This window comes from Bubalus kerabau, chromosome 11, assembly GCF_029407905.1.
Source record: "Bubalus kerabau isolate K-KA32 ecotype Philippines breed swamp buffalo chromosome 11, PCC_UOA_SB_1v2, whole genome shotgun sequence".
NCBI classification, from domain to species: Eukaryota; Metazoa; Chordata; class Mammalia; order Artiodactyla; family Bovidae; genus Bubalus; species Bubalus kerabau.
This window is the reverse complement of record NC_073634.1, coordinates 31,719,842-31,744,583: the sequence shown is the minus strand read 5'-3', so window position 1 is coordinate 31,744,583 and position 24,742 is coordinate 31,719,842. Positions and strand designations below refer to the sequence as shown.

The 24,742-nt window shown below is 44.7% G+C and overlaps 1 protein-coding gene across 1 annotated transcript; it reads left to right on the top strand.

Moving 5' to 3' along the window:
* The first annotated feature begins 5,924 nt into the window (after window positions 1-5,924).
* Window positions 5,925-15,564, top strand: ATP6V1E2 (ATPase H+ transporting V1 subunit E2). The gene is made up of 4 exons (XM_055539090.1): window positions 5,925-6,099; window positions 6,370-6,526; window positions 7,005-7,732; window positions 14,619-15,564. The coding sequence occupies exon 4, from the start codon at window positions 14,721-14,723 to the stop codon at window positions 15,399-15,401; it is 681 nt and encodes a 226-aa protein (XP_055395065.1). The 5' UTR covers window positions 5,925-6,099; window positions 6,370-6,526; window positions 7,005-7,732; window positions 14,619-14,720; the 3' UTR covers window positions 15,402-15,564.
* Window positions 15,565-24,742: the final 9,178 nt, after the last annotated feature.

Genomic DNA, 24,742 nt, shown 5'->3' with positions numbered 1-24,742 from the left:
ATTCCTCATTAACACCCTTTCTGTAAACAGATGAGGCTTTGTGTCTTTATCCAGAGGGAGTTCAAACAGATTGTGAGCCCTTATCCAGATCACCCAGCCTGTGAGTGACATCAGGATTGAACCCTTTACCTCTGATGCTCCATCCATTGCACTTCTCATGACACCAGTTATGGCCCATGGGGGCATCCAGGGCAGAGAGAGGCCTCTTACTTCAGGGGGCAGCCTGGTTCCTACCCTCAGTTACCATCCTATGATGTCCTGTGTCTGCCCAGCCCCTGGGGGCATGCTCAGTAGATATTAGCCATGTAAGTTGCTCATGCTTCCCAGGTGGCTCATAAAGATAAAGACTCTGCCTGCCAATGCAGGAAGACACAGGAGATGCAGGTTCAACCCCTGAGTCAGAAAGATTCCCTGGAGGAAAAAATGGCAACCCACTCCAGCATTCTTGCCTGAAAAATTCAATGGACAGAGGAGCCTGGCAGGCTACAGTACGTGGGCTCACAAAAAGTTGGATATGCCTGAGTGACCATGCTCCTCATACGTCATGTAGCCAGAATCTCAGACCACTTCCACCCACTCCCATCCGCACCTAGAAGAGACGTGTTTTGGGGATGAATACTTCCATAGATCGATTGAGGGAGAATTTCCAGGGTCTGCTTGAGTAACACTGGTTGCCTTCTAAGGAGGTTGGATTCAATTAACTTGAGGTCAGAGTTTTTTGTTGTCGCTTTGTTTTTGAAAGTACTATTTATTGGGCTGCACCGGATCTTAGTTGCAGTATGTGGGATGTAGTTCCCTGACCAGGAATCAAACCCAAGTCCCCTACATTGGGAGCACAGAGTTTTAACCACTAGACCATCAGGAAAGCCCAGAGGTCACTGTTGTTCAAATGTTTTGTATATTCAGTTCAGTCGCTCAGTCGTGTCCGACTCTTTGCAACCCCATGAATTGCAGCATGCCAGGCCTCCCTGTGCATCACCAACTCCTGGAGTTCACCCAAACTCATGTGGATCTAGTTGGTGATGCCATCTGCCATCTCATCCTCTGTCGTCCCCTTTTCCTCCTGCCCCCAATCCCTCCCAGCATCAGGGTCTTTTCCAATGAGTCAACTCTTCTCATGAGGTGGCCAAAGTACTGGAGTTTCAGCCTCAGCATCAGTCCTTCCAATGAACACCCAGGATTGGTCTCCTTTGGGATGGACTGGTTGGATCTCCTTGCAGTCCAAGGGACTCTCAAGTCTTCTCCAGCACCACAGTTCAAAAGCATCAGTTCTTCTGTTTTGTATGTTAAATCACAGTTAACAAATACATTTTCATTGTGCACCAGAATATGTATGTACGTATGCATCATATATATGACAAAAATTTGACAAACAGCACTTAAGCTCACTACCTCTAATGAATTTTGGATTTTCTATTCCTTTTGGTTTTACAGCTCACACTTTGAAAAACCCTATCTAGAAGCTTTGTTTGCTGGCTGGCTGGCTACCTGGCTGGCAGCTGGAGTGCTCAGGACCACAAAGTGATGAGAACTCCGACAACTAAACGACAAAAGCAACCTGGTTTTTAAAATGGGCCTGAATAGACATTTCTCCAAAGAAAATACACAAATGCCCAATAAGCACATGAAAAGATGTTCAGCATCACTAATCATTAGGAAAATGCAAATCAAAACTATAATGAGTACCACCTCACACCCATTAGGAAGGCTTTTATCAAAAACACAGAAAATAACAAATATTGGTGAAGACATGGGGAAATTGAAACCCTTGTTGCATTGCTGGTGGGAATATAAAATGGTGGAGCCACTGTGGAAAATGGCACAGTTTCCTCAAAAAAGTAGAGCATTGCCATGTGATCTAGCAATTCCCTTTCTAGGTAAATACCTATAATAATTGAAGGCAACACCTGGAACAGATATTTGTACACCCACACTCAGAGGAATGTTATTCATAATAGCAAAAAGGTAGAAGCAACCCAAATGCCGCTGACGACTGAGCAAAATGTGATAGGTACATACAATGGAATGTTATTCAGCCTTACAAAGGAAGGAAATTCTGACAAGTGCTACAACATGAATAAACCTTGAATACATTTTGCTAAGTGAAATAAGTCAGTCACAAAGGACAAATGATTCCACTCACAAGAGGTTTCAAGAGTGGTCAACTCTAGAAAAATGAGCATCAAAGAACTGATGCTTTTGAACTGTGATGTTGGAGAAGACTCTTGAGAGTCCCTTGGACTGCAAGAAGATCAAACCAGTCATTCTTAAAGGAAATCAGTCCTGAATATTCATTGGAACAACTGATGCTGAAGCTGAAACTCGAATACTTTGGCCACCTGATGTGAAGAACTGACTCCTTGGAAAAGATCCTGATGCTGAGAAATATTGAAGGCAGGAGGAGAAGGGGATGACAGAGGATGAGATGGTTGGATGGCATCACCGACTTGATGGATGTGAGTTTGAGCATGCTCCAGGAGTTGGTGATGGACTGGGAAGCCTGGCGTGCTGCAGTCCATGGGGTTGCTAAGAGTCAGACATCCCTAAGCGACTGAACTGAACTGAATTGAGGGTGGTCAAATGCATAGAAACCCAAAGTAGTGCGGTGGTTGCCAGGAAATGCGGGAAGACGGAATGAGGAGTTAGTGTTTGATGGGTACAGCATTCTGGAGATGATTGGTGATGTCTGTCACACAACAATGTGGATGTATTTAATGCCACTGAACATTACTTCGGAGAAGGCAATGGCACCCCACTCCAGTACTCTTGCCTGGAAAATCCCATGGATGGAGGAGCCTGGTAGGCTGCAGTCCATGGGGTCGCTAAGAGTCAGATACGACTGAGCAACTTCACTTTCACTTTTCACTTTCGTGCATTGGAGAAGGAAATGGCAACCCACTCCAGTGTTCTTGCCTGGAGAATCCCAAGGACGGGGGAGCCTGGTGGGCCGCCGTCTATGGGGTCGCACAGAGTCGGAGACAACTGAAGCGACTTAGCAGCAGCAGCAGAACATTACTTAGTGGTTAAAATGACAAAAATTTGTTACGTGTATTTTACCACAATAAGACAAAGAAAAAAGATAAAAGGATTTTACTTTTCAAATGGGATTTCCAGCTTCCCTAAAATATGAGAACTTGTGCCCCCAAGTCCCCATTTCCAGAAGACTCAGAAGGCTGAGCCCTTTAGGCAGCGATGAAAGGGAGGGGTTTTGTTTTGGAGGTGGGGGGAGCCACCGCTGCAAACCTTTAGCCATGCAACTTTGTAGCACATTGCTCTCTGGGAGAACTGGACTCCTTTGAAGTAACCTTCCTGCAGATGTGTGAAAAGGAGAAACTAAGTTGTAAATTCTTAATGTACATTATTTGGGGAAGAAATGTCTCTGACCCTACCTGATTCTCTACTCTATATTATCTGCCTGCCTCTTGTGGTCATTAGCTTTCTCCAGTCCCAATCACAGCCTGCTTTGCCACTGGGATGGAGTTCTTAGATTAAAACTGTATGTGTCTCCTTAGTTATCAGCAACTGAAGCAGAGATAAAGCTTTGTGGACACTTCTGATTTCCTCTCTGGGGGGACGGGTCTTTTAATTCCTCACCAAATGAACTCTCTGGCTGTTGCTTTCTCTATCCCCAGCTGGCTCTGGAAGGAGCAGTGTGCCTCACACCTGCTTTCCTATTGAGCTGAGCAGCTCAACCCTGTGGGTGGAGCTTCGGCAGGTGCTGCCAGGGCCAGACCCTGAGTCTTCAAACCTGCCAGCTCTGGTACTACATCTCCTTCCACCTCTGTTCTCATGTTCTTGTCCAAGCATCCATGCAGTCTCGACCTGGCATTTACTTAAAGCCAGACTCTCCAGCTTTCACCACCACCAGGCTAATCTTTCTAAACCCAGGTTTGGCCAAGTTACATCCCTACTCAAAACCTTTAATGGGTCTCCTTAGCCTCATGTCCCAGCCCTCAGTCTGACATTTCAAATCTTACCCAATTGAGCTCCAACTTTCTAGACATCGCTCACTCCCACTGCCACTGGAGGCCTGTCTGCTGCTGCTGATCCAATCTGTTCTCTACGCTCAGACCTCCTACACATTCCCAGCACAGTGCCTCTGCCCACAGCGTTCTCCCTGTTGAAACACTCTCACTTTCTCTTCCTGCTTCTCAAAAGTGTCTGTCCTTCAATCCCCATCCGTGCCTCTCCCTCCGAGGTTGACCCTTTGCCCAGAGGACCACTCCTTCTACTGCAGTCTGCAGTCACAGCCTGTGTCCTCTGCTTGCTCTTATTCCTTCCTATGTAGGGTCCAGGTACCCTTCCACGTTTCTGAGCCAGAGTCCTTCTGGAAACCCTAAGGCATTGCTTCGAGTCAGGTATCCCTAACAACTTGATTGATTCTTATCTATTTGGAAAACCCTCCTTCATGAATATACCAACTTGCTACCTTTTCCAAGTGGTGGTGATGGTTTAGTCACTAAGTTATGTCTGACTCTTGAGACCCCGTGGACTGTAGCCCACCAGGCTCCTCTGTCCATGAAGTTCTCCAGGCAAGAATACTGGAATGGGTTGCCATTTCCTTCTCCAGGGGATCTTCCCAACCCAGGGATAGAACCTGGGTCTCTTATGTTGCAAGTGGATTCTTTATCAATTGAACTACCAGGGAAGTGACCTGCATCTGAAGCATTTGTTGTCACTAATGGTGTGTTTCAAACCACCCGCTACATAGCTTAATGGTTGCAGAGCAATTTATTATAAAAGAGCCCGTGGTGAACTTGCGAGGGAGGGATTTAGGCATTGGATCCCTTCGTTTGCTTAGCCTTTTTCTTTTTTTTTTACTATATATTTATTTGGCCATGTCAGGTCTTAGTTGTGGCATGTGGGATCTTTAATTGCAGTGTATGGGATCTAGTTCCCTGATCTGGGATAGAACCCTGGGCCCCTGCATTGGGAGCTTGGCGTCTTAGGCAGTGGACCACCAGCCAAGTCCTCACCTAGCTGTCTTGGAGCTGCTGATTGCTAACAGGCCACCCTGTAGTGTGACTTCTGTTGACCTGTTGGTCCCTCCTATGACATCGTGGGCTTGGGAAGCAGGGCTGGTGTTTGCTTGTTCTCTATCTCTAGTGCCTACATGGTGCCTGGCATGTAGTAGATGTTCAGCAAATATTTGTCCAAAGACAGAAAAGGGGACCCCCCCCTCCTTTCCACATATTAAGTATTTTAAACCCCCCAGAGGAGTCCTTATTTTCTAAATCCCCTCACCCACTTCCTGGGCCCTGCAAGCTGCCCCGTGCACCCTTCCCTTGCTCCCTCTGTCATCTCTAAGTGTCTGGAGGCCCCGGTTTGTGCTGTTTATCCTTAAACCAGGGAGCCCAGACCTGGACACATGACCTCTCAGACTTACAAATCCCAGCTGGAATGAGGAACAGTAGCATCAGGGTCTGGCCAGGGTTCCAGGCTGACAGACACATTTGGCCCCCCAAGCATGCCTGCTTCCCCTCCTCCCTCTCGTGGTGACGAGGATTCTCCAAGGTGCACACAGGCTCCTGTAGGTGAGGACTGGCGAAGAGGGATTTCCAAGCCCACACTTCCTCTAAGAACACCTCTTATGCCTATGAATATAAAATCATCAGCTTTGAAATGTCTTCTTCCCCAAGGTCATAAGGAGGGGTTTCTGGGGGTGCTGGTATTGTCCTTGTGCTTGACCTGGGTGCTGGTTACTGCATGTTTGCCTCATAATAATTCATTAAGCTGTATACTTTTCTGAATGTGTGTTATAATTCACGATAAAAAAAAAAGTACTCCCCCCACCCCAGCCTCAAGCCTTTAATCCAATCAATTCATGTTTAACGAGTCTGCATCCAACCCCTGCTAGAGAAGGAGATTTTTGTCCTCAAGGAATTTCCTGGAGGAAGCAAAGTAACTGGAGCATCAAAAGACTATGAATTATATCTGGAAAATAGGCCATGCTGTCATTTTGAGGAGGAGTCCAGAGGTCAAGGAGGTAGTGGGACTCACACTGGGCCGAAGATGTAGATGTGATTTAGTTAAGTGGAGAGAAGCAGAGGAAGGCTGTTTAGCTGAGGAAACTGTGTGATCACAAGCTACGTGAGTTAGGTAGGGCTGAGCCTGCTGTGTCTGGGGGGCAGTGAAGAGACCTTGGTATTGAATAGTTTATGGGAGTAAGACTGTCTTGAGAGCTTTAGGTGCTGTCCCCTACCAAGTATGGGCAGGACAGATGCCACTTACAGTGCAAGCCTGCCTTGTGGGACGGGAGAGCCCTGTGCCCTCGTGCAAGAGCAGACGTGTATGTTCCATATTTCTTAGCTCCTTTTCATTGTTTTGTTTGAGCCACAGGCTCATGTGAGTTCATAATCCCCATCCCAGACAGACTGGAAGTTACATCAGCCAGATGCATTATACGGGCAGCCGCGTTCCTGCGGAGACATTTGCTCAATCCCTGACTTCTAGCCCTGCCCCACCGCGCAGCTGCTTTCAAGTCCCAGCACCGAGAGACTGATTAGAACTGGGAGTCCCAGAGGAGGTATGAGAACTCAGGGCTGCAGTTTCAGGGACTGTTACAGGCTATGAGATGACTCCACCTCACCCCCAGCCCAAGAGCCCTGAAATTCCAGGACTTCACCTCCCATCACCAAGGATATGGCTGGCCACCTGAGATCATGGGTGAATATGCCGTGAAGCGCTGGGAGGTTCTCAAGCTTCTTGCAGGGTTACTAAGTTTAATACAAGGAAGCAAGACTAGGATGTGTTTCTACTTACTTTTGAGAATGGAAATCAAAGCAGTCTCTGTACATATATAGAGGGACGATGATGAGGCTTAAAGCAGAGGAGAAGAGCTAGCTATAAAGCAGTAGCAGTCTAGTAGTGACGCTGATGATGACGGGAACTACCAAGCACAACGATTAACTGTGTGCTTAGCATTATGCTAAACACCCACTTCTTTCATTTAAGCCTCACAATAATCCTATGATGTGCATGCTATTTTTATTTCCATTATACAGATGAGGAAACTGAGGCTTCAAGGCATGAGCTGATTCCCCAGAGTCATACAAATGTTAAGTGCGGAACTAGGATCTCAATTCCAGCAATCTTACTCCAGATTACTTACATTGTGGAAGCCAGTGATGCCCCCTTTAAGCCTTGTCTGGACTTGGAGAGGATGTCCTCGCTTATGGACCAGAGCATGCCAGCGCCTGTGGCCAGTGTGCCATTCTTAGAGACCATCTGGCACATTTTGTTTGCCCTGGTTTCTCACTAGACAACTTTTGCATTTGGCTTCCCATGTGACTCACATACAGAGAAAGAGGGCCATGACCTGCAAGCTTGACGGCTGTATTTTTCATTAGTTAATTAAGAAACTGGCTGCCTGGGTTCACACACGTATCTGTTTCTGATGGTTTGGTTAAGGTGAGCCCACCCCAGAGTTGAAGCCCACCGTGTACCAACTTAATTAAGATTCTGGGTGTGCAAGCACAGCCCCCAGCCCAGGCCTGTGTGCCAAGGAAATTCCTCTTGGCCTCCTTTTGGCGGGCTTGGCTCGCCTTCCCCAGTGACAGCCTGGCTCTTTCGATTCGAGCTGCCAGGTCAGACTGAGAGGGTCGTCTGCAGAAAGAAGGAAGCAACAGTGCCAGGTTCCAGTAGGTGTTCCAAGTTCCACATTCCGCCTGCAGACTCCCGGCGCCAGAGCAAAGGCTGGCCCTTGGCAGGGGGGCTGGTAAGGATTTGTCTGGTACGTTTTTTTCCTCTATACACTTAACCTGCAACTTCCTGCATTTCCCACTCTCTGTCTTTCATTTACAGTGACTCTCAAAGCTGGTGATCAGCAGGGTTACCCAGAGAGCCTTAAAAAAAAAATTTAATGGACTTGTCTTATTTAGGAACAGAGAATGTTTTGCTCTGTTTACAAAGGCGCAGTTTAAGAAAAATTACATCCTAAAATAATGGAGAATGGATGGGCTAAATTATTTTCCTTTTAGCTTCCAATGACAGTTTGCAAAGTTGAACCCAAAGTCTTGGTCTTTGTCACGAACATGGGTATGTTTTTCCAACAAGCTTGGTAAGTGGTACATCTTTCGGGGACAGCATTCTTTTTTTTTTTTTTTTCCAATTAAAAAAAACAGGTAACATACAGTCTACCCTCTTAACAAAAAGTCTAAGTGTATAGTACACTACTAGCTATGTACGCATTTTTGTATAGCCAATTTCTAGGACTTTTTCATCTTGCATGATTGAAACTCTATACACATTAAACAGCAACTTCCTAATTCCCCACCATTTAGCCCCTGGAAACCATCATTATACTTTCTGCTTCTATGAATTTGATTCTTAAGATACCTCATTTAAGTGTAATCATGTAGTATTTTTCCTGTGACTGACTTGTTTCACATTGCATAATAATGTCCTCAAGGTTCATCTATGATATAGCATATGACAGAATTTCCTTGTCATATTAAGGCAAAATAATATTTCATTGAATGTATATACAACATTTCCTTTATCCATTCAATCATCAATAGACATTTAAGTTGCTTCTACCTCTTGGGTATTGTGAGTAAAACTCCAGTGAACATGGGAATGCAAATATCTCTTTTGAGATCCTGTTTTCAATTCTTTTGGGTAAATCTCCAGAGGTGAAGTTGCTGGATTATATGGGATTCTTTAATCCATTTTGAGTTGATTTCTGTGTAAGATAAGGGTCCAATTTAATTCTTTTGCCTGAGGATATTTAGTTTTCCTGGTACCATTTGTTCGGAGAAGGGACCGGCGACCCACTCCAGTACTCTTGCCTGGAAACTCCCATGGATGGAGGAGCCTGGTAGGCTATAGTCCATGGGGTCACTAAGAGTCAGAAACGACTGAGCGACTTCCCTTTCACTTTCCACTTTCATGCATTGGAGAAGGAAATGGCAACCCACTCCAGTGTTCTTGCCTGGAGAATCCCAGGGACGGGGGAACCTGGTGGGCTGCTGTCTATGGGGTCGCACAGAGTCAGACACGACTGACATGACTCAGCAGCAGCAGTACCATTTGTTAAAGAGATTGTCCTTTCCCCATTGTGTAGTCATGGCACCCTTGTTGAAGATCATTTTATTGTGTTTGTGTGGGTTTATTTCTAGGATCTGTATCCTGTTATATTGGTCTCTCTACCAGTGCTATACTGTTTCGATTTCTATAGGTTTGTAATATATTTTGAAGTTAGGAGTGTGACGCCTCCAGCTTTGTTCTCTTTCAAGACTGTTTTTGCTGTGAATGATTCCTTGTGGTTTCATATTAATTTTAGGGTTGTTTTTTCTATTCTTAAAAAAATGCCATTGGGCATTTGATAGAGATTGTATTGAATTTGTAGATCGATTTGAGTAGTATGAACAGTATTAAGTCTTCTAGTGAACATAGGTTATCTTTCCATTTATTTGTGTCATTAAATTCTTCCAACAGTAATTTGTAGTTTTAAGTGTTCAAGTATTTAGCTTCCTTGGTTAAATTTAGTCACAGTATTTTGTTCTTTTTGATGATATTATAATTGGAATTGTTTTCTTAATTTTCTTTTTAGATTATTCATTTTAATATTATAGAAACAATTGATTTTTGTATGTTGATTTTGTATGTTTCCAATTTTGATGTCTTTCTCTTGTCTAATTGCTGTGACTAGGACTTCTAATTCTATGTTGAATAAAAGTGGCAAGAGTGGGCATCCTTGCCTTATTCCTGATGTTAGAAAAATAGCTTTCATTTTTTCACTGTTGAGTATGAATGATGTTGTGTGCTAAGTCGATTCAGTCGTGTCCAACTCTTTGCAACTCCATGTACCATAGCCCTCCAGGCTTCTATGTCCATGGGTTTCTCCAGGCAAGAATATTGGAGTGGGTTGCCATTTCCTTCTCCAGGGGATTTTCCCGACCCAGGGATTGAACTCATGTCCCTTATGTCTCCTGCATTACAGGCAGGTTCTTTACCTCTAGCGCCACCTGGGAAGCCAGGTGAATGATGTTAGCTGTGCACTTTTCATATATGACCTGCATTATATTGAGGTAATTTCATTCTATTCCTACTTTGTTGGTTGTTTTTTTTATCATGAAAGGGTGTCTAACTTTCTCAAATGCCTTTTCTGCATCTGAAATGATCATGTGGTTTTATCTTTCATTCTATTAATGTGGTATATTGCACTGATTGATTTTTGCATGTTGAATGATCATTTGTATGATCATTGATTTTTATATGTTGAACCATCCTTGCATTCTAGGGATAAATCCCTCTTGGTCATGGTGTATAATTCTTCTAACATGCTCTTGAATTTAGTTTGCTAATATTTTGTTGAGGATTTTTACATCTGTGTTCATCAAGGATATTGGGCTGCAGTTTTCTTTAGTGTCTTTGGCTTTGTTATCAGGTTAATTATTGTTCAGTTGCTCAGTCATGTCCAACACTTTGTGACCCCATGGACTGCAGCACACCAGGCTTCTCTGTCCTTCACCATCTCCCCAAGCTTGCTCAAACTCATGTTCCTTGAGTCAATGATGCCATCCAACCATCTCATCCTCTGTCATCCCCTTCTCCTCCTGCCTTCAATCTTTCCCACCTTCACGGTATTTTTCAGTGAGTTAGTTCTTCTCATCAGGTGGCCAAAATATTGGAGCTTCAGCTTCAATATCAGTCCTTCCAATGAATGTTCATGGTTGATTTCCTTTAGGATTGACTGGTTTGATCTCCTTGCAGTCCAAGGGACTCTCAAGAGTCTTCTCCAACACCACAGTTCAAAAGCATCAATTCTTTGGTGCTCAGCTTTCTTTATGGTCCAGCTCTCACATCCATACATGACTACTGGAAAAACCATAGCTTTGACTATATGGACCTTTGTTGGCAAAGTGCTTTTTAATATGCTGTCTAGGTTTGTCATAGCTTTTCTTCCAAGGAGCAAGCATCTTTTAATTTCATGGTTGCAGTCACTGTCTGCAGTGATTTTGGAGCCCAAGAAAAAATGCTGACCTCTTAAAGTGAATTTGGAGGTGCTCCCTCCTCTTCCATTTTTTGGAAGAGTTTGCAAGGAGTTGACATTGATTTTTTAATTTTTTTTTTTTTTTGGTAGGGTTCTCCTTTGAAGTTACCTGGTCCTGGGATTTTTTCACTGGGAGGTTTTGATTACTGATTCAATCTCCTTACTTGTTATAGCTATGTTCAGATTTTCTATTTATATTTAGTCTTGGTAGGTTGTATGTATCTCGGAATTTATCATTTCTTTTAGGTTTTCCAATTTGTTGGCATATGGTTGTTCATAGTAATCTCTTGTAATCCTTTTTATTTCTGTGGCACTGTTAGTAATGTCTCCTCTTTCATTTTTGATTTTATTTGAGTCTTCTCTTTTTTTCTTAGTCTAACTAAAGGTTGTCAGTTTTATCATTTCAAAAGCTCTTAGTTTTATTGACCCCCCCCATTTTTCTATTTCATTTATTTTTGCCCTAATTTTTATTATTTCCTTCTGCTAATTTTGGGCTTAGTTTTTGTTTTCCTAGTTCCTTAAAGGTATAAAATTAGGCTGCTTATTTGAAATTTTTCTTCTTTTTTAAAAAAATATGTATTTTATTTTTGGCTGTGCTGGGTCTTTGTTGCTGTGAGCAGGCTTCCTCTGCTTACCGTGTGCGGGCTTCTCATTGTGTTGGCTTCTCTGGCTGTGGAGCACAGGCTCTAGAGAGTGCAGCCTTCAGTGGTTGTGGTGCACCGGCTTAAGTCATCATGAGGCATGTGGAATCTCCCTGAACCAGGGATTAAACCTGTGTCTCCTGCATTGACAGGCAGTTTCTTACCCATTGGACCGCTAGGGCAGTCCTTTCTTCTTTTTAATTGTAGGCTTTTAACACTATAAACTTCTTTCTCAACACTGCTTTTGCTACATCCCAAGTTTTGGTATGTTGTATTTCATTTTTGTTTGTCTCAAGATATTTTCTAATTTCCCTTTTGATGTCTTCTTTGAGCTATTGGTTGTTCAAGAGCATTTTAATTTCCACATACTTGTGAAATTTCCATTTTCCCTTCTGCTACTGATTTCTAGTTTCATTCCATTGTGGTCAGAAAAGAGGCTTGGTATGATTTCAGTCTTTTTCAGTTTGTTAAGACTTGGTTTGTGACCTAACATGTAATCTATGCTGGAGAATGTTAAAATTGTGCTTGAGAAAAATGTGTATTTTGCTGCTGTTCGTGGAATATTTTGCTATGTCTGTTAGGTCTGTTTGATCTATATCATTGTTAAAGGCCTCTGTTTCCTTATTGATCTTCTCTCTAGATATTTTATTCATTATTGAAAATGGGATATTGAATTCTCTTACTATTATTGTGTTCCTGTCTATTACTCTTCAGTCCTGTCGATGTTTACTTCATAGCAGTCTGATGTTGGGTACATATCTATTTATAGTTATTATATCTTCTTGTTGAATTGACCTTTATTATTATAAAATGTCTTTCTTTTACTCTTAGGACAGTTTTTTACATGAAGTATATAAATTATACTTAAGTACGGCCATTCCTGCTCTCTTTTGGTTACCCTTTGCACAGACTATCTTTCTCTGTCTTTTCACTTGAAAGTAAAAGAATATGTGTTTCACAGTCTATGTGTGTTCTTAAAGTGAGTCTCTTGGAGACAGCGTAGGATTGGATCTTGTTTTGTTTTTAATTTCATTTAGCCACTCTATAGCTTTTGATTATGGAGTTTAATCTATTTACATTTTAAATAATTACTTGTAAAAGAAAGATGTGCTATTGCCAGTTTGTTCATTGTTTTCTGTCTGTCTTCCAGCATTTTTGGTCCCTCTCTTGCTGTCCCCATGTTTCAGTGATTTGTTTTAGAGACATGATTTGGTTGGTTTTTCAGTTTTGCTTGTGAATCTGGATGTCCATTGCCTTCCTCAGATTTGGGGAGTTTGGAGTCATTATTTCTTCAAATAAGCTTTCTGCTCCTTTCTTTCTTTCTCCTCACCTTCTGGGACTACCATAGTGCATATATTAATCCATTTGATGGTGTTCCATATGTCCCTAGACTTTCTTCACTTAAAAAAAAAAATTTGCTTCTTCAACAATAATGGATACTTTCAAATGGCCTATCTTTGAGTTTGCTGATTATTTCTTCTCCGTAATCAAGTCTGTTGTTGAACACCTCTAGTGAATTTTTCAATTCAGCTATTATATTCTTTAGCTTCAAATTTTCTGTTAGGTTCTTTTTAATATTTTCTGCCTCTTTATTGCTAGTCTTATTTTTTCATATGTCATTTTTAAAATTTCATATATCATTTGCCTGGGCTCATTAAGCATCCCAGAGAGTCTTTTTTTTTTCTTTTCCATTATGGTTTATTACAGAATATTGAATATAGTTACCTATGCTATACGATAGGACCTTGCTGTTTATCCATGCTATATATAATAGTTTGCATCTGCTAGTCCCAAACTCCCAGTCCAGCCCTCCCCTGCATCCCATCCACCTTAGCAGCCACAAGTTTGTTCTCTGTGTCTGTGAGTTTGTTTCTTTTTTGTAGATAAGTTCATTTGTGTCATATTTTAGATTCCACAATAAGTTATATATATATATATTTGTCTTTCTCTTTCTGACTTACTTTGCTTAGCATGATAATCTCTAAGTCCATCCATATAGCTGCAGATGGCATTATTTCATTCTTTTTTATGACTAATATTCCATTGTATATATGTGTGTGTGAATATATATATATACCACATCTTTTTTCCATGCATCTGTTCGTGGACATTTAGATTGTCTCCATGTCTTGGCTTTCGTGAATAATGCTGAAATGAACTTAGAGGTGCAGGTATCTTTTCACATTATAGTTTTGTCTGGATGTGTGCCCAGGAGTGGGATTGCTGGATCATCTGGCAACTCTAGTTTTTGGAAGAACCTCCATACTGTTCTCCATAGTGACTGCACCAATTTACAGTCCCACCAACAGTGTAGGAGGGCCCAGAGAGACTTACAGATATGCATTCCCACGCAGACCCTACTGGCAGAGATTCTAATTCAGTATTCTGGAGTGGGGCCTGGAAAGCTGTATTCCTGAAAGGTCCACAGGTGATTCATACGTACATCTAGGTTTGGAAACCACTTCCAGTTAAAGGATTACCATCAACCTCTCCCACCTCCAGTTCTCTCCAGGATGCCACTATCTGTCCACGAGTGTTGTGTCTCTTCGTATCATTTGAGGCACTAAAGACCTTTCTTTTTCTAGGCAACCTTCCTGGATTGAATCCTGTTTAACCACAAGTTTCTTATGACTCCCTCAGCCCTCTCCAACCTGAAATGTGCCTACACTTTCCATTTTTGTATTAATTTGACCTTTCCATTCTCTCCACTTGTTATCTGTGATTGAGCCATTGCTGGCTAGAAATCTTTTGTCTTCATTTCTCATATTATTTGATGACAAAAAGGTGATGAGTGTAGTAAAAATGGAACTCTGGGAACCCAAGTTTGAGTCTGATTCTACTAGGGTATGACCTTGGACAAGTTGCTTTCCCTCTCTGGGCTTCAGTTTCCTCATCTGTGACATGAGTCGTGAATAAATGGTCTCTGTGATTCTTCCCTTTGGACCCTAACTCTATCCTTCCTCCCCTCATACACTCCACAGCTCAGAAAGTGGAGCTCCAGAAACACACCTGAAATTCTGCCCTAAGTCAGAGGAACCAGAGGTCCACCAGTTCTTCCTCTACCTCCCTTTCCAGGAGCAGCCATGGCCCTGAGTGATGTCGATGTGCAAAAGCAGATTAAGCACATGATGGCTTTCATTGAGCAGGAAGCCAATGAGAAGGCAGAAGAAATAGATGCCAAGGCTGAGGAAGAGTTCAACATTGAGAAAGGACGCCTTGTGCAAACCCAGCGACTGAAGATTATGGAGTATTATGAGAAGAAAGAGAAGCAGATAGAGCAGCAGAAGAAAATCCAGATGTCTACCTTGAGGAATCAGGCAAGGCTGAAAGTCCTGAGAGCCCGAAACGACCTCATCTCAGAGTTGCTGAATGATGCAAAGCTGAGACTCAGCCGGATTGTGACAGACCCAGAATTTTACCAGGGGCTGCTGGATAAACTAGTGCTCCAGGCTCTGCTCCGACTGCTGGAGCCTGTGGTGACTGTACGCTGCAGGCCACAGGACCACTTCCTGGTGGAGGCTGCAGTGCAAAGAGCCATCCCCCAGTACACCGCAGTCTCCCACAGGTGTGTGGAAGTTCAAGTTGACAAAGAGGTGCAACTGGCTACAGACACAACTGGAGGTGTGGAGGTCTACAGTAGCGATCAGAGAATAATGGTTTCTAATACTCTGGAGAGTCGACTGGATCTCTTATCCCAGCAAAAGATGCCAGAAATACGAAAGGCCTTGTTTGGAGCCAATGCCAACAGGAAGTTTTTTGTATAAGCCTTTGGAAAGTGAAGCTCCTGTTAAACTTCTAAGCTGTAAAAACATAACTTATTAGGGCAAAGCAAACTGGTAATATCTCCTCCTCTGTTTTGCCCTGGGATTAGTCTATCTTTATGAAATACTCTCTGACTAGCTAAAGGCATTATACTTTGGAATAAAGCCTGACTTAATGCTTATAAATCTAATTCCATTTTATCTATACATTCTAGAGCTCCTGGTCAATTCTACAGTTTGGGCTGAAAGAAATAGAGACATCTGCTCGTTAGCTCATCTTTCAGCTGAGATGTGAATGGTAATCTTGATGTATGCGTCTGGGTGTCCTAAATTTCTTTAATATGCATTTGAAGTGTGTTTTTCTTTTTTTTGTTTCAGCTTCTTGTTCTTATTTTACTTAACAAGGTTTAGACATCTTTTTCAAGGAGGGCCTGGCAACCCACTCCAATATTCCTGACTGGAGAATCCCATGGACAGAGGAGCTTTGTAGGCTACCGTCCATAAGGTCGCAGAGAGGGGGACACAACTGAAGCGACTTAGCATGCACGCCCGCACAGAACTCTTTTTCTTGTGTAGAGGGTCAACTTCATGGGCGTATGATGAGTGCAGTCGCACAGAGCTCCATGCTCAGAATTGCCCAGCAGTTGGGGTCTACGACAGAGGATGCGATGGTTAGATGGCATCACTGACTCGATAGACATGAGTCTGAGTGAGCTCCAGGAGTTGGTGATGGACAGGGAATCCTGGTGTGCTGCAGTCCATGGTGTCGCAAAGGGTCAGAGACGACTGAGTGACTGAACTGAACTGAACTGAGGTCTAATACTCAGTAGCTAACCGTCTTGAAGTTCTTACTTTTATCTTTGAATGTGTGCTTTATAAGTGAAGTCCAGTAGGACTTCAGTGCATGTGCCAGGGGCTTGGGCCCTGGCTCACGTGTGCAAGTAATAACTCTTGAAGTCTACTCATCTCTCTGGGATGGGTTCTTGACCATCCACTTCTCAGCTCCCTGGTACTCCAAGATCCTGCCTTCCTCTCCCTCAACCAGTGAACACTAGTGCCCTCTGCCCCTGGTTAGGGCCCAGTGTATGCAGGGAAGGTCTGTATCCTTCATAGAAGCTTAGGACTGGACATAATGGTGGCCATCTCTGCCCCAGGTTGGCAGCTGCATGGCACATCCAGCAGGGAACTTGGTGAGCATGGGTTTCTTACCCACCAGATACTGAGCACATCTCAGTATGGAGGTCATGACCCTGGGATTCACCTGCCTACTGTGAATTGGATCAGCTAGCTTATTGGAATGGGAGATGCGTGGCTTGACTTCCCTGACACTTGGCAGAACACACAGATTTGAGGACTGGTGGGAAGGAGGGCATAACATTTGTTAGGGTTGATCTCTGGGTCAGGAAGATCCCCTGCAGAAGGGCATGGCAACCCGCTCCAGTATTCTTGCCTGGACCACCTCCATGGACAGAGGAGCCTGGAGGGATCCATGGGGTCGCAAAAACTCAGACACGACTGAGCAACTAAGCGTGCGTGCACTACATGTTGTAGTTTCAGAAACAAATTTGCTTTTCTTAGAGTCAGTTCCTCTTTTCTGAGAAGGAGTCCATTTGGCCCAGCTCAGATCAGATGTCCATCTCCAGTCCAGTTGGTGTCTAGGGTCAGTTCTATGAGAAAAGGATGTCTTTGTTAGCTGGACAGACTCCTTAAAAGATGTCATCTTTGTGGGCCCTTTTGAATTGCAAACTCAGTCATTCATTGAAAATTTTCTGAATGCCAGGAATGAGCTAGGCCCTGTGCTGGCTGCTCGGCTGCAAAGAAGACCATCTGGCCCTGTTCTTTCACTAGTTACGGACCCATTCACAGACGAGAACTTGGTGATGAAACAGTGCAGAAGTGCTGTATACAGCATGCTGTAGAAATACAGCAGTAGGTAGAAGGAAAGGGCCACAGAAGGCTCTGGGGTGCTGGCAGTTGAACTGGGGAAAAACTTCAGGTAAAGGTGGGAGTCAGGGGTGGGGAGAGCATTTGGAAAGTCCCTGAGATGTGTAAAAGCAAGTTGTGTTTGAGGACCTGTGTGTAGTTCAGTGTGATGGAGTGTGGGAGTGAGAGGAAGTGACATGGATGAGGCTGAAAAGATGGACAGAGCCTGATTACATGGTGCAGTGTGCCCTGCTCAGGAATTAGATGAATTTGGGTAGGGGAGGCAGGGTGTAGGTGATGAGGGGTCATTGAAGGACTTAATTTTAAATATTTGACCAAGCTGCTTGGCATGCGGGGTCTTAGTTCCCTCACCAGGCATCGAACCCATGCCCCCTGCATTGGATGGGTCTTAACCACTGGTCCGCCAGGGAAATCCCAGAGAGCTGGACTTTCAAAAGATTCTTCTAGCACCACATTATGTGGAGGACAGCATTGGAGAAAGGGAGAGACTGCAGGCAGGGGCCCTGTCAGAAACTGTTCATCAGCCCAGGTGAGAGATGACAAATAATCTCCCCATCTTTTTGGTGAGGTAGGTTAAATTTTTTGACACACAGGCTGGAAGAGGTCAGAGTCAGTGACCTGTGTCCTACCCACTCTCAGCTCCCTTCCTTCCATCCCAGGGATAAATCCTTTCACTTGTCCAGGGCTTGAGACGTTCCATCACAGTTTCACACCATCTGACAAGTCCCATTGGACAGCCCCCCAGCCCACCCCCTTCTCTCCCAGCCATCATTCCTGGCCTAGCAAAGAAAGCATTCCCTTTCCAGCTGCCTGAGCCCCCTGCCGCCTCCCCTTCTGGGGACTCTAACCCCACTTCAAGCTCTATAACCCAGGAGTGTCTGATCCCCTGGCCAACCCCAGTTCTGACCCTCTGAGTTGGCCTCAATCCATTATTGGGGCCCCAACGATCATCCATGTCCCCCAGATTGACATGAATTCATCTCCTCTGCAAATTCGTTATAATGAAAGGTTTGGGGTAAAGTTGAGAGCTTTACAAAATTTCTCCCAGTTCCACTTCAATGTCTCTCTGTTTTCCAAAATGTCTCTTTCACAACTGCCTGATACTATCTCTCTCTCCCCAGCCTCCTCCTCAGCCTCTCAACCTGTGTGTTCCAGTCTACACCATCATAATGTCCCCTCCACAAAACAAAACCCAGTGGTGGATCAAGCCTGCCCTCCCGGCCCCTGGTTGCCAGGAACCACAGCCCTGGTTGACGAGATCTTTCCCCTCATTGCCTTTATTTCCGGTCACCAGCTTTGTCTGCTTGGCCCACCATCTTTTTCAACACAGCTCTTTGTGGGCAGGAGTGTGTTTTCATCCTTGTCTGGTCCCTGCTGCCCTGTTGTTTTAGTGCTGACACTGGGGGTGCACGCTGTAGGGTCTGAACAGACGTTTATGCTTGTTACAGTCTTCTGCCCTGCCCTGGTGCCGGTTTCTGGATGGAGGCTTCAGGTGTCTGTCTCCTCTTCAACAATGGATTGTGCTATAGAAAGGGATGCTTAGGTGAGGTGAGGGCCAGGCAAGGATGCCCACCCTGTAACACAGGATGGTGTTTGATAAGAGAATCCCTCTCTCCTGCTTCTGGCGGGGAAGGCTGCAGATGCGTGGAGTGTGAACTCAATCAGGACTCACTTCAGTCAGAGTTGGTTCCTCCCGGACAAATCTGGGTTTTATTGCGTCCCTTCCCTCCCTGGGAAACAAACGGGGGGAGGGGCTTGCTTTGGACCTGGGTGCGAAGGTAGGGGGCTGTGGATGAGCTAGGTCCACCGCCATGAAGGGGCACCTTTCTGTAGCCCCCAGGCCTACCTTTGACCTGCGGGGGTCGGTTGCTGGTCAACATCCTGTCCTTTCTGGCAGCTGCACTGCTGTCCAGATCTTTGCTTTAGAAATGTTTGCACTGGGCACTTTGTTCGATTAGTGTTAACCGTCTTACCCTCAAGAAGGCGTGTTCCATGTACAAGTTCCTCAGTGCCTGTGAGCCAGAAGGAGCAAACTGTTACAACCGCAGGCAGGCACAGCCCTTCCTCACCGCTCTCCTCATTAGCACTTCCTGCCGAGGTGCAAGGGAAGCTGTTTGCTGCTGACGCAGTCCCAGGCTGTGCTCCAGCCGAGGCTGTTCTGCAGGCTCACTCCCTTGCTCTGGGAGGACTGGGGGGAGCTGAACACTGGGTGGGCAGGCCCTGCCCCTCACTGAGGCCTGCTGCCCCAGGAAGGCCAGGATAACTCGGTGGATGGAGAGTGTGGATTTTATTCCGAGCCTGAGCTGCCTGGAGAGCTGGAAATGAAGAGGGAGCTTTGCACACATGCTAGCATTTCAGAAAATTCTGCCAGGCTTCCTCTCTGTCTCTTGGGTTCCAGGAACCCCTGCAGGGATCAGCAGACCTATACTGGGCCAACACCAACCCCCACACGTCCGGGGATCCAGTGCAGCCCTCACCGGACTCCCCAGGGAGCTGCTCAAGTCTTGCCCCCTCCCTCTCTTCTCTGCATCCTGTCCATACCCTCACAGCCCATTACTCTGACATGATGCCTGTTCATTGACAACACTGTGCGTGCTCAGTCACTTTATTCGTGTCCGACTCTTTGCGACCCCGTGGACTGTAGGCCATCAGACTCCTCTGTCCATGGGATTCTCTAGGCAAGAATACTGGAGTGGGTTGCTATACCTTCCTCCAGGGGATCTTCCCGACCCAGGGATCCAACCCGCATCTCTTATGTCTCCTGCATTGGCAGGCGGGTTCTTTACCACTAGTGCTGCCTGAGAAGCCCATTGACAACACTAGGAAGGACTGAATCTCTCCCGCCACCCCCACCTTCCCAAGCTCTCTTCTCCCGCCCCGCCTTAAGCTCTATTCTAAAGCATGATAAACCCTCACTTTGTCACAGCACCCCAGCTTTCCTGCACAACCTCACAGCTCACCTCGTGGGCTTTTCCTGCAGTATGGGACCCCTTTCACTATAAGGCCAGCTACTGCATTCTCATTGCAGACGCAGCAAAATGGATCACCAGTTCAGAGAGAGTCTTGGCAGACCTTGGCCCAGCTCACCACCCACTCCTGTACACCCTTGGAGTGATGGAACTGAGCACATTTTTTTTTTTTGCTACTGGGAGATGAGCCCAGAGAGGGTGATGTTTGACTCATCCTGGCTGCTACCAAGCCTGAGTGGATTCATGTGCCAAAGATTACACAAGATCTAGAACTTGAAGGGATCTCAAAAACCAAGTGTTCATTTGAATCTGAGGCTCAAAGGAAGTAAGAAAGTAGTCCTGGGTCATAGTCAGCTAATAAGACTATTGGGACTACAAGCCAAAAACCTGATAAGACCAGGTTGTTGTCATTCATTTTTATGAAAAACTTAGTGTATAGGAACTCCAAAACTTTGACTCCCAAGAGGACAACTATGTTAGCAAATACATGCCTATAGCTAGTTCCTTGGAGTATCCTTCATTTCTCTTTCCCAGGGTGTCTGTCCTCAGAACACAGGTCCAATGAAGGTCCAGGGAGAAGATGTACCAAGGGTGGGGGTGAGGGTATAAGGGATGTGACTTGAGGGGGCCTAGGGTTAGACTGGGGCTGTGGGTGAGGTCAGGGCACTGGGGACATGTTGGGGAGCAGAGTGGGTGAGAAGGTGGGCTTATCACACAGCACCTAGCCAGAATAGGTGCTCATGAACCTCTGTAAAAGAAAGAAGCGAGGGTGGGAGGGAGAAGAGGAGAAAGTGGAAGAAAGCTGCACTGGGCTCAGTAGAAAGGAGGGAAGCAATAGGGAGCGTGTGAAGATTCTCATCTTTTCTCCTTTGGAATTTGAGCTGTGAGTGTTCGCTCAGTTACATTCTGAGCAGCAGATCTCTTTTTCCTTCATTCATTCCACAAATACGTATTGGCTGGTTCCCAATGTCAGGCGCTCTGCCAGGCACCACATCCCGTTTAGTGAGCAGGGCAGTTAAGCCCCAGGTTTTACAGAGGAACCTGCTGAGGTGGAGGCTGGGGCACAAGTGGGAGGGGTCAGGGCTGGGGGTGGTGGAGATACTGGCTACTGAGCAGGTAGACCACTGGTGACTTGGGCTGATCTAAGTACTATGGAGAAGTAAAGGTTTATGCTTAGGTAGGGAGCAGAGGGAAGCAGGAGGAGGCAGCCATGCATCCAGCAGGGTGAGGGAAAGGGAAAGGATGGATGTTCTGAGCAGAGGGACCCACAGTGTAAGGCACCAGGCAGAGACAGCTCTGTTGGGTTGAGGAGCAGAGAGGAGGTCAGTGGGGCTTCACTGAGTGAGTGAAGGTGAGAGAGAAGGGGCAGGGCCAGATCCCATGTGACACAGAATCTGAATTTATTCTAAATACAATGGGAAGCCACTGAGGGTTTGCAAGTATGGAATGGACATTTCATTTTACCAACTTCCTGCTTCTCTGTCCCCCAGCACAGCACTTGCACCTCTTCTTTACTCAAAAGAAATCCCACAGACCCCATGGAAATAGGAAAGCAAGCACCCAGTTATCATCAGCTCAGACCAATGGACAGGTCTCCTTATAGGCAAGATTTTTTTTTCCCCCCAAAGCCTCTTTGTAAATAGCACTTGGGGCGAGTTGCTTCCCTTTTCCTTACAGAAAGTATCATTACCTTCACATTTCTCTTCAGTAGCAGGAACTACTCGCATTCAGGTGTTCCATGCTTTCCGTTCCAGTTTGGGGACAAACGCTTAAATGTACTGTTTACAGAAATCACCCTATCCAAGCACTTCCGCCTCCCATTCTCCTTGACTAGGGACCCTCCCATGACACCAGGATTGGTAAATCTAGGCTTTTGTCCCCCTCTTAACTTTTTGTGCCATTCCCTTGCCCATGGGAATCCTTTGGTTTTCTTTTAACTCTAGAGCACGTGCATCCTGCTGGACCACTTGAGTCATATGTCTGTCTGACTCCTCCTGCCTTCTAGAAGCTTTTCCTACTGGGCCCTGGACTTGTCATGCCCCTGGACTCAGCCCATTGGTTTGTTTCCTGTGTTGCGGAGTTTGAATTTATTTCTCTGGAGGAGTAATTGCCCCCTTGCCTGTGACATCCACATTTTCCTCACCTTGAGTCATAGGGGTCACCTGATCCCCAAAGGAGAGGGGACTGGGGACAGGGTGCTGGCTCTGGACCCATGACAATAGGAAGATCTGATCATTGGGAACAGCACTGGGTATATCTTGAATGAATTAATGAAGCCTGGATCTGTGGAGTTGTGGCCTGATCTCTGACTAATCCCTTGGTGCTTTGGATTGGGCTTACTCCTGCTCAGTCTGGCTGTGACCCTGATAAGTCACATCTCCTTCTGTTACATGAGGGACCAGGACCTGATTCCCTGGGGTTCCTTAGCCCCTCCAGTTCCCTACTGCTGGCTTGGCCCACTGTCGCTGAGACTTGACAAGAAGAGACTTGACCTCTTCTGATCTCTCTCTCTCTCTTTGTTTTTTTTGATTGAGGTATAGTTGATTTACAATGTAGTTAGTTTCAGATATGTAGTAGAGTGATTATATATATTTATTTATATATAAAAGAAAAAATATATATTTATATATGTATTTTTCTTTTTCAGATTATTTTCCATTATAGGCTGGTTATAAGATATTGAATATAATTCCCAGTGCTATACAGAAGGTTCTTGTTGTTTATCTATTTTATGTACAGTTTTGTGTATCTGCTAGTCCCAAACTCATAATTTGTCCCCCCCTTCCCTACCTGTTTGCCATTTGGTAACATAAGTTTGTTTTCTACGTCTGTGAGTCTATTTCTGTTTTGTAAATAAGTTCATTTGTTATCTTTTTTTTTAGGTTCCACATATAAATGATATCATATGATATTTGTCTTTGTCTGGCTTACTTTACCTCAGTATGATAATCTCTAGGTTCATCCATGTTGCTGCAAATGGAATTATTTCATTCTTTTTTATGGCTGAGTAATATTCAATTGTATATGATATATATATATATGCCACATCTTCTTTATCCATTCTTTTGTTGATGGACATTTAGGTTGCTTTCATGTCTTGGCTAATGTGAATAGTGCGGCTCTGAACACTGGGTATATGTATCTTTTTGAATTAGAGTTTTTGGTCTTCCATATATACGCCCAGCAGTGGGATTGCAAGATCGCATGGTAGCTCTATTTTTAGCCGAAGGAACCTCCATCCTGTTTTCCATAGTGGCTGCTCCAATTTACATTCCCACCAACAGTATGGGAGGGTTCCCCTTTCTCCACACCCGCTCCAGCGTTTGTTGTTTGCAGACTTCTCAATGATGGCCATTTTGACCAGCGAGGGGGTGCGTCATTGTAGTTTTGGTTTGCATGTCTCTAATAATTAGCGATGTTGAGTGTCTTTTACTGTGCCTGTTGGCAACCTGCATGTCCTGATGCTCTTTCCAGGCTTGCTTGTCTAGTGCCTATCTAGTTTGCAACTAACCTCTGACACCTGCTGGCCTGTGGGGCCCCTGATCCTCCTCCTCTGGGGACTCTTGGTGAGACTGTACACCAGACGGTGTGGGGGAGGATAAACTACACATCTATTGGCCTCTCTCTCCATCCAAGACCAAGGCATGTTCCCAGGGAGCCTGTTTTCAGGGACATGGCTGGCTGTGTGTGTAGGGGGTGGAGGAGTTTGGAGTGTGAGGGGAAAGCCTTAGGCCTTAGACATTCCCACTCTGAAGACAGAGAGAAGTAGGGCGTGCTCCATGCCCCCAGGCTCTTGCTCTCTGGAGAGAATCTACACTTAGATCTCAGAGTTGGGGGTCTTAATCATTGTTTTTATTCTCCAGGCAGCACCATCAGCCTTTGCATCAGGAAATTGGTGTGGTTTATAGGCCAGAGTTCTGGGGTTGTAGGCTCTGGTCCCAGGGTTGCCGTGCATTTACTAGCTTACTCCAAGTAACTCATTTGCCATCTTAATGCCTTAACTTTTCCATAGGTAAAATGAGAAAGAGCCTAGTCTCACTGGGGTGTTTTGGCAATGAAGTGAGATAAAACAGAAAGCATTCTGGAAAGGTAATGAAGATTCCCGTGTGCTCTGTGCTAATTTTGATACGAAACATAAAACACAATAAAATATTGTGTTATAAGTGTTTATAAAACAATAAAATAAAATATTAAAATAATAAAAATATTTTTATTAGTATAGAATAAACAGAAGATATTATAGAAGTTCAAAAATGTCTTAAAAATCACACATAATTTTACCATCCTGATAGTTATCTTTTGATATTGTTTTTTCTTTCAGATTTTACAACAACATTTTCAAATAATTGTGTATAGTATGCCTACCATTTTGTACCTTGATTTTTGACATAATGGTGTCACTTGATCTCCATACCTTTCATTTTCAGTGCC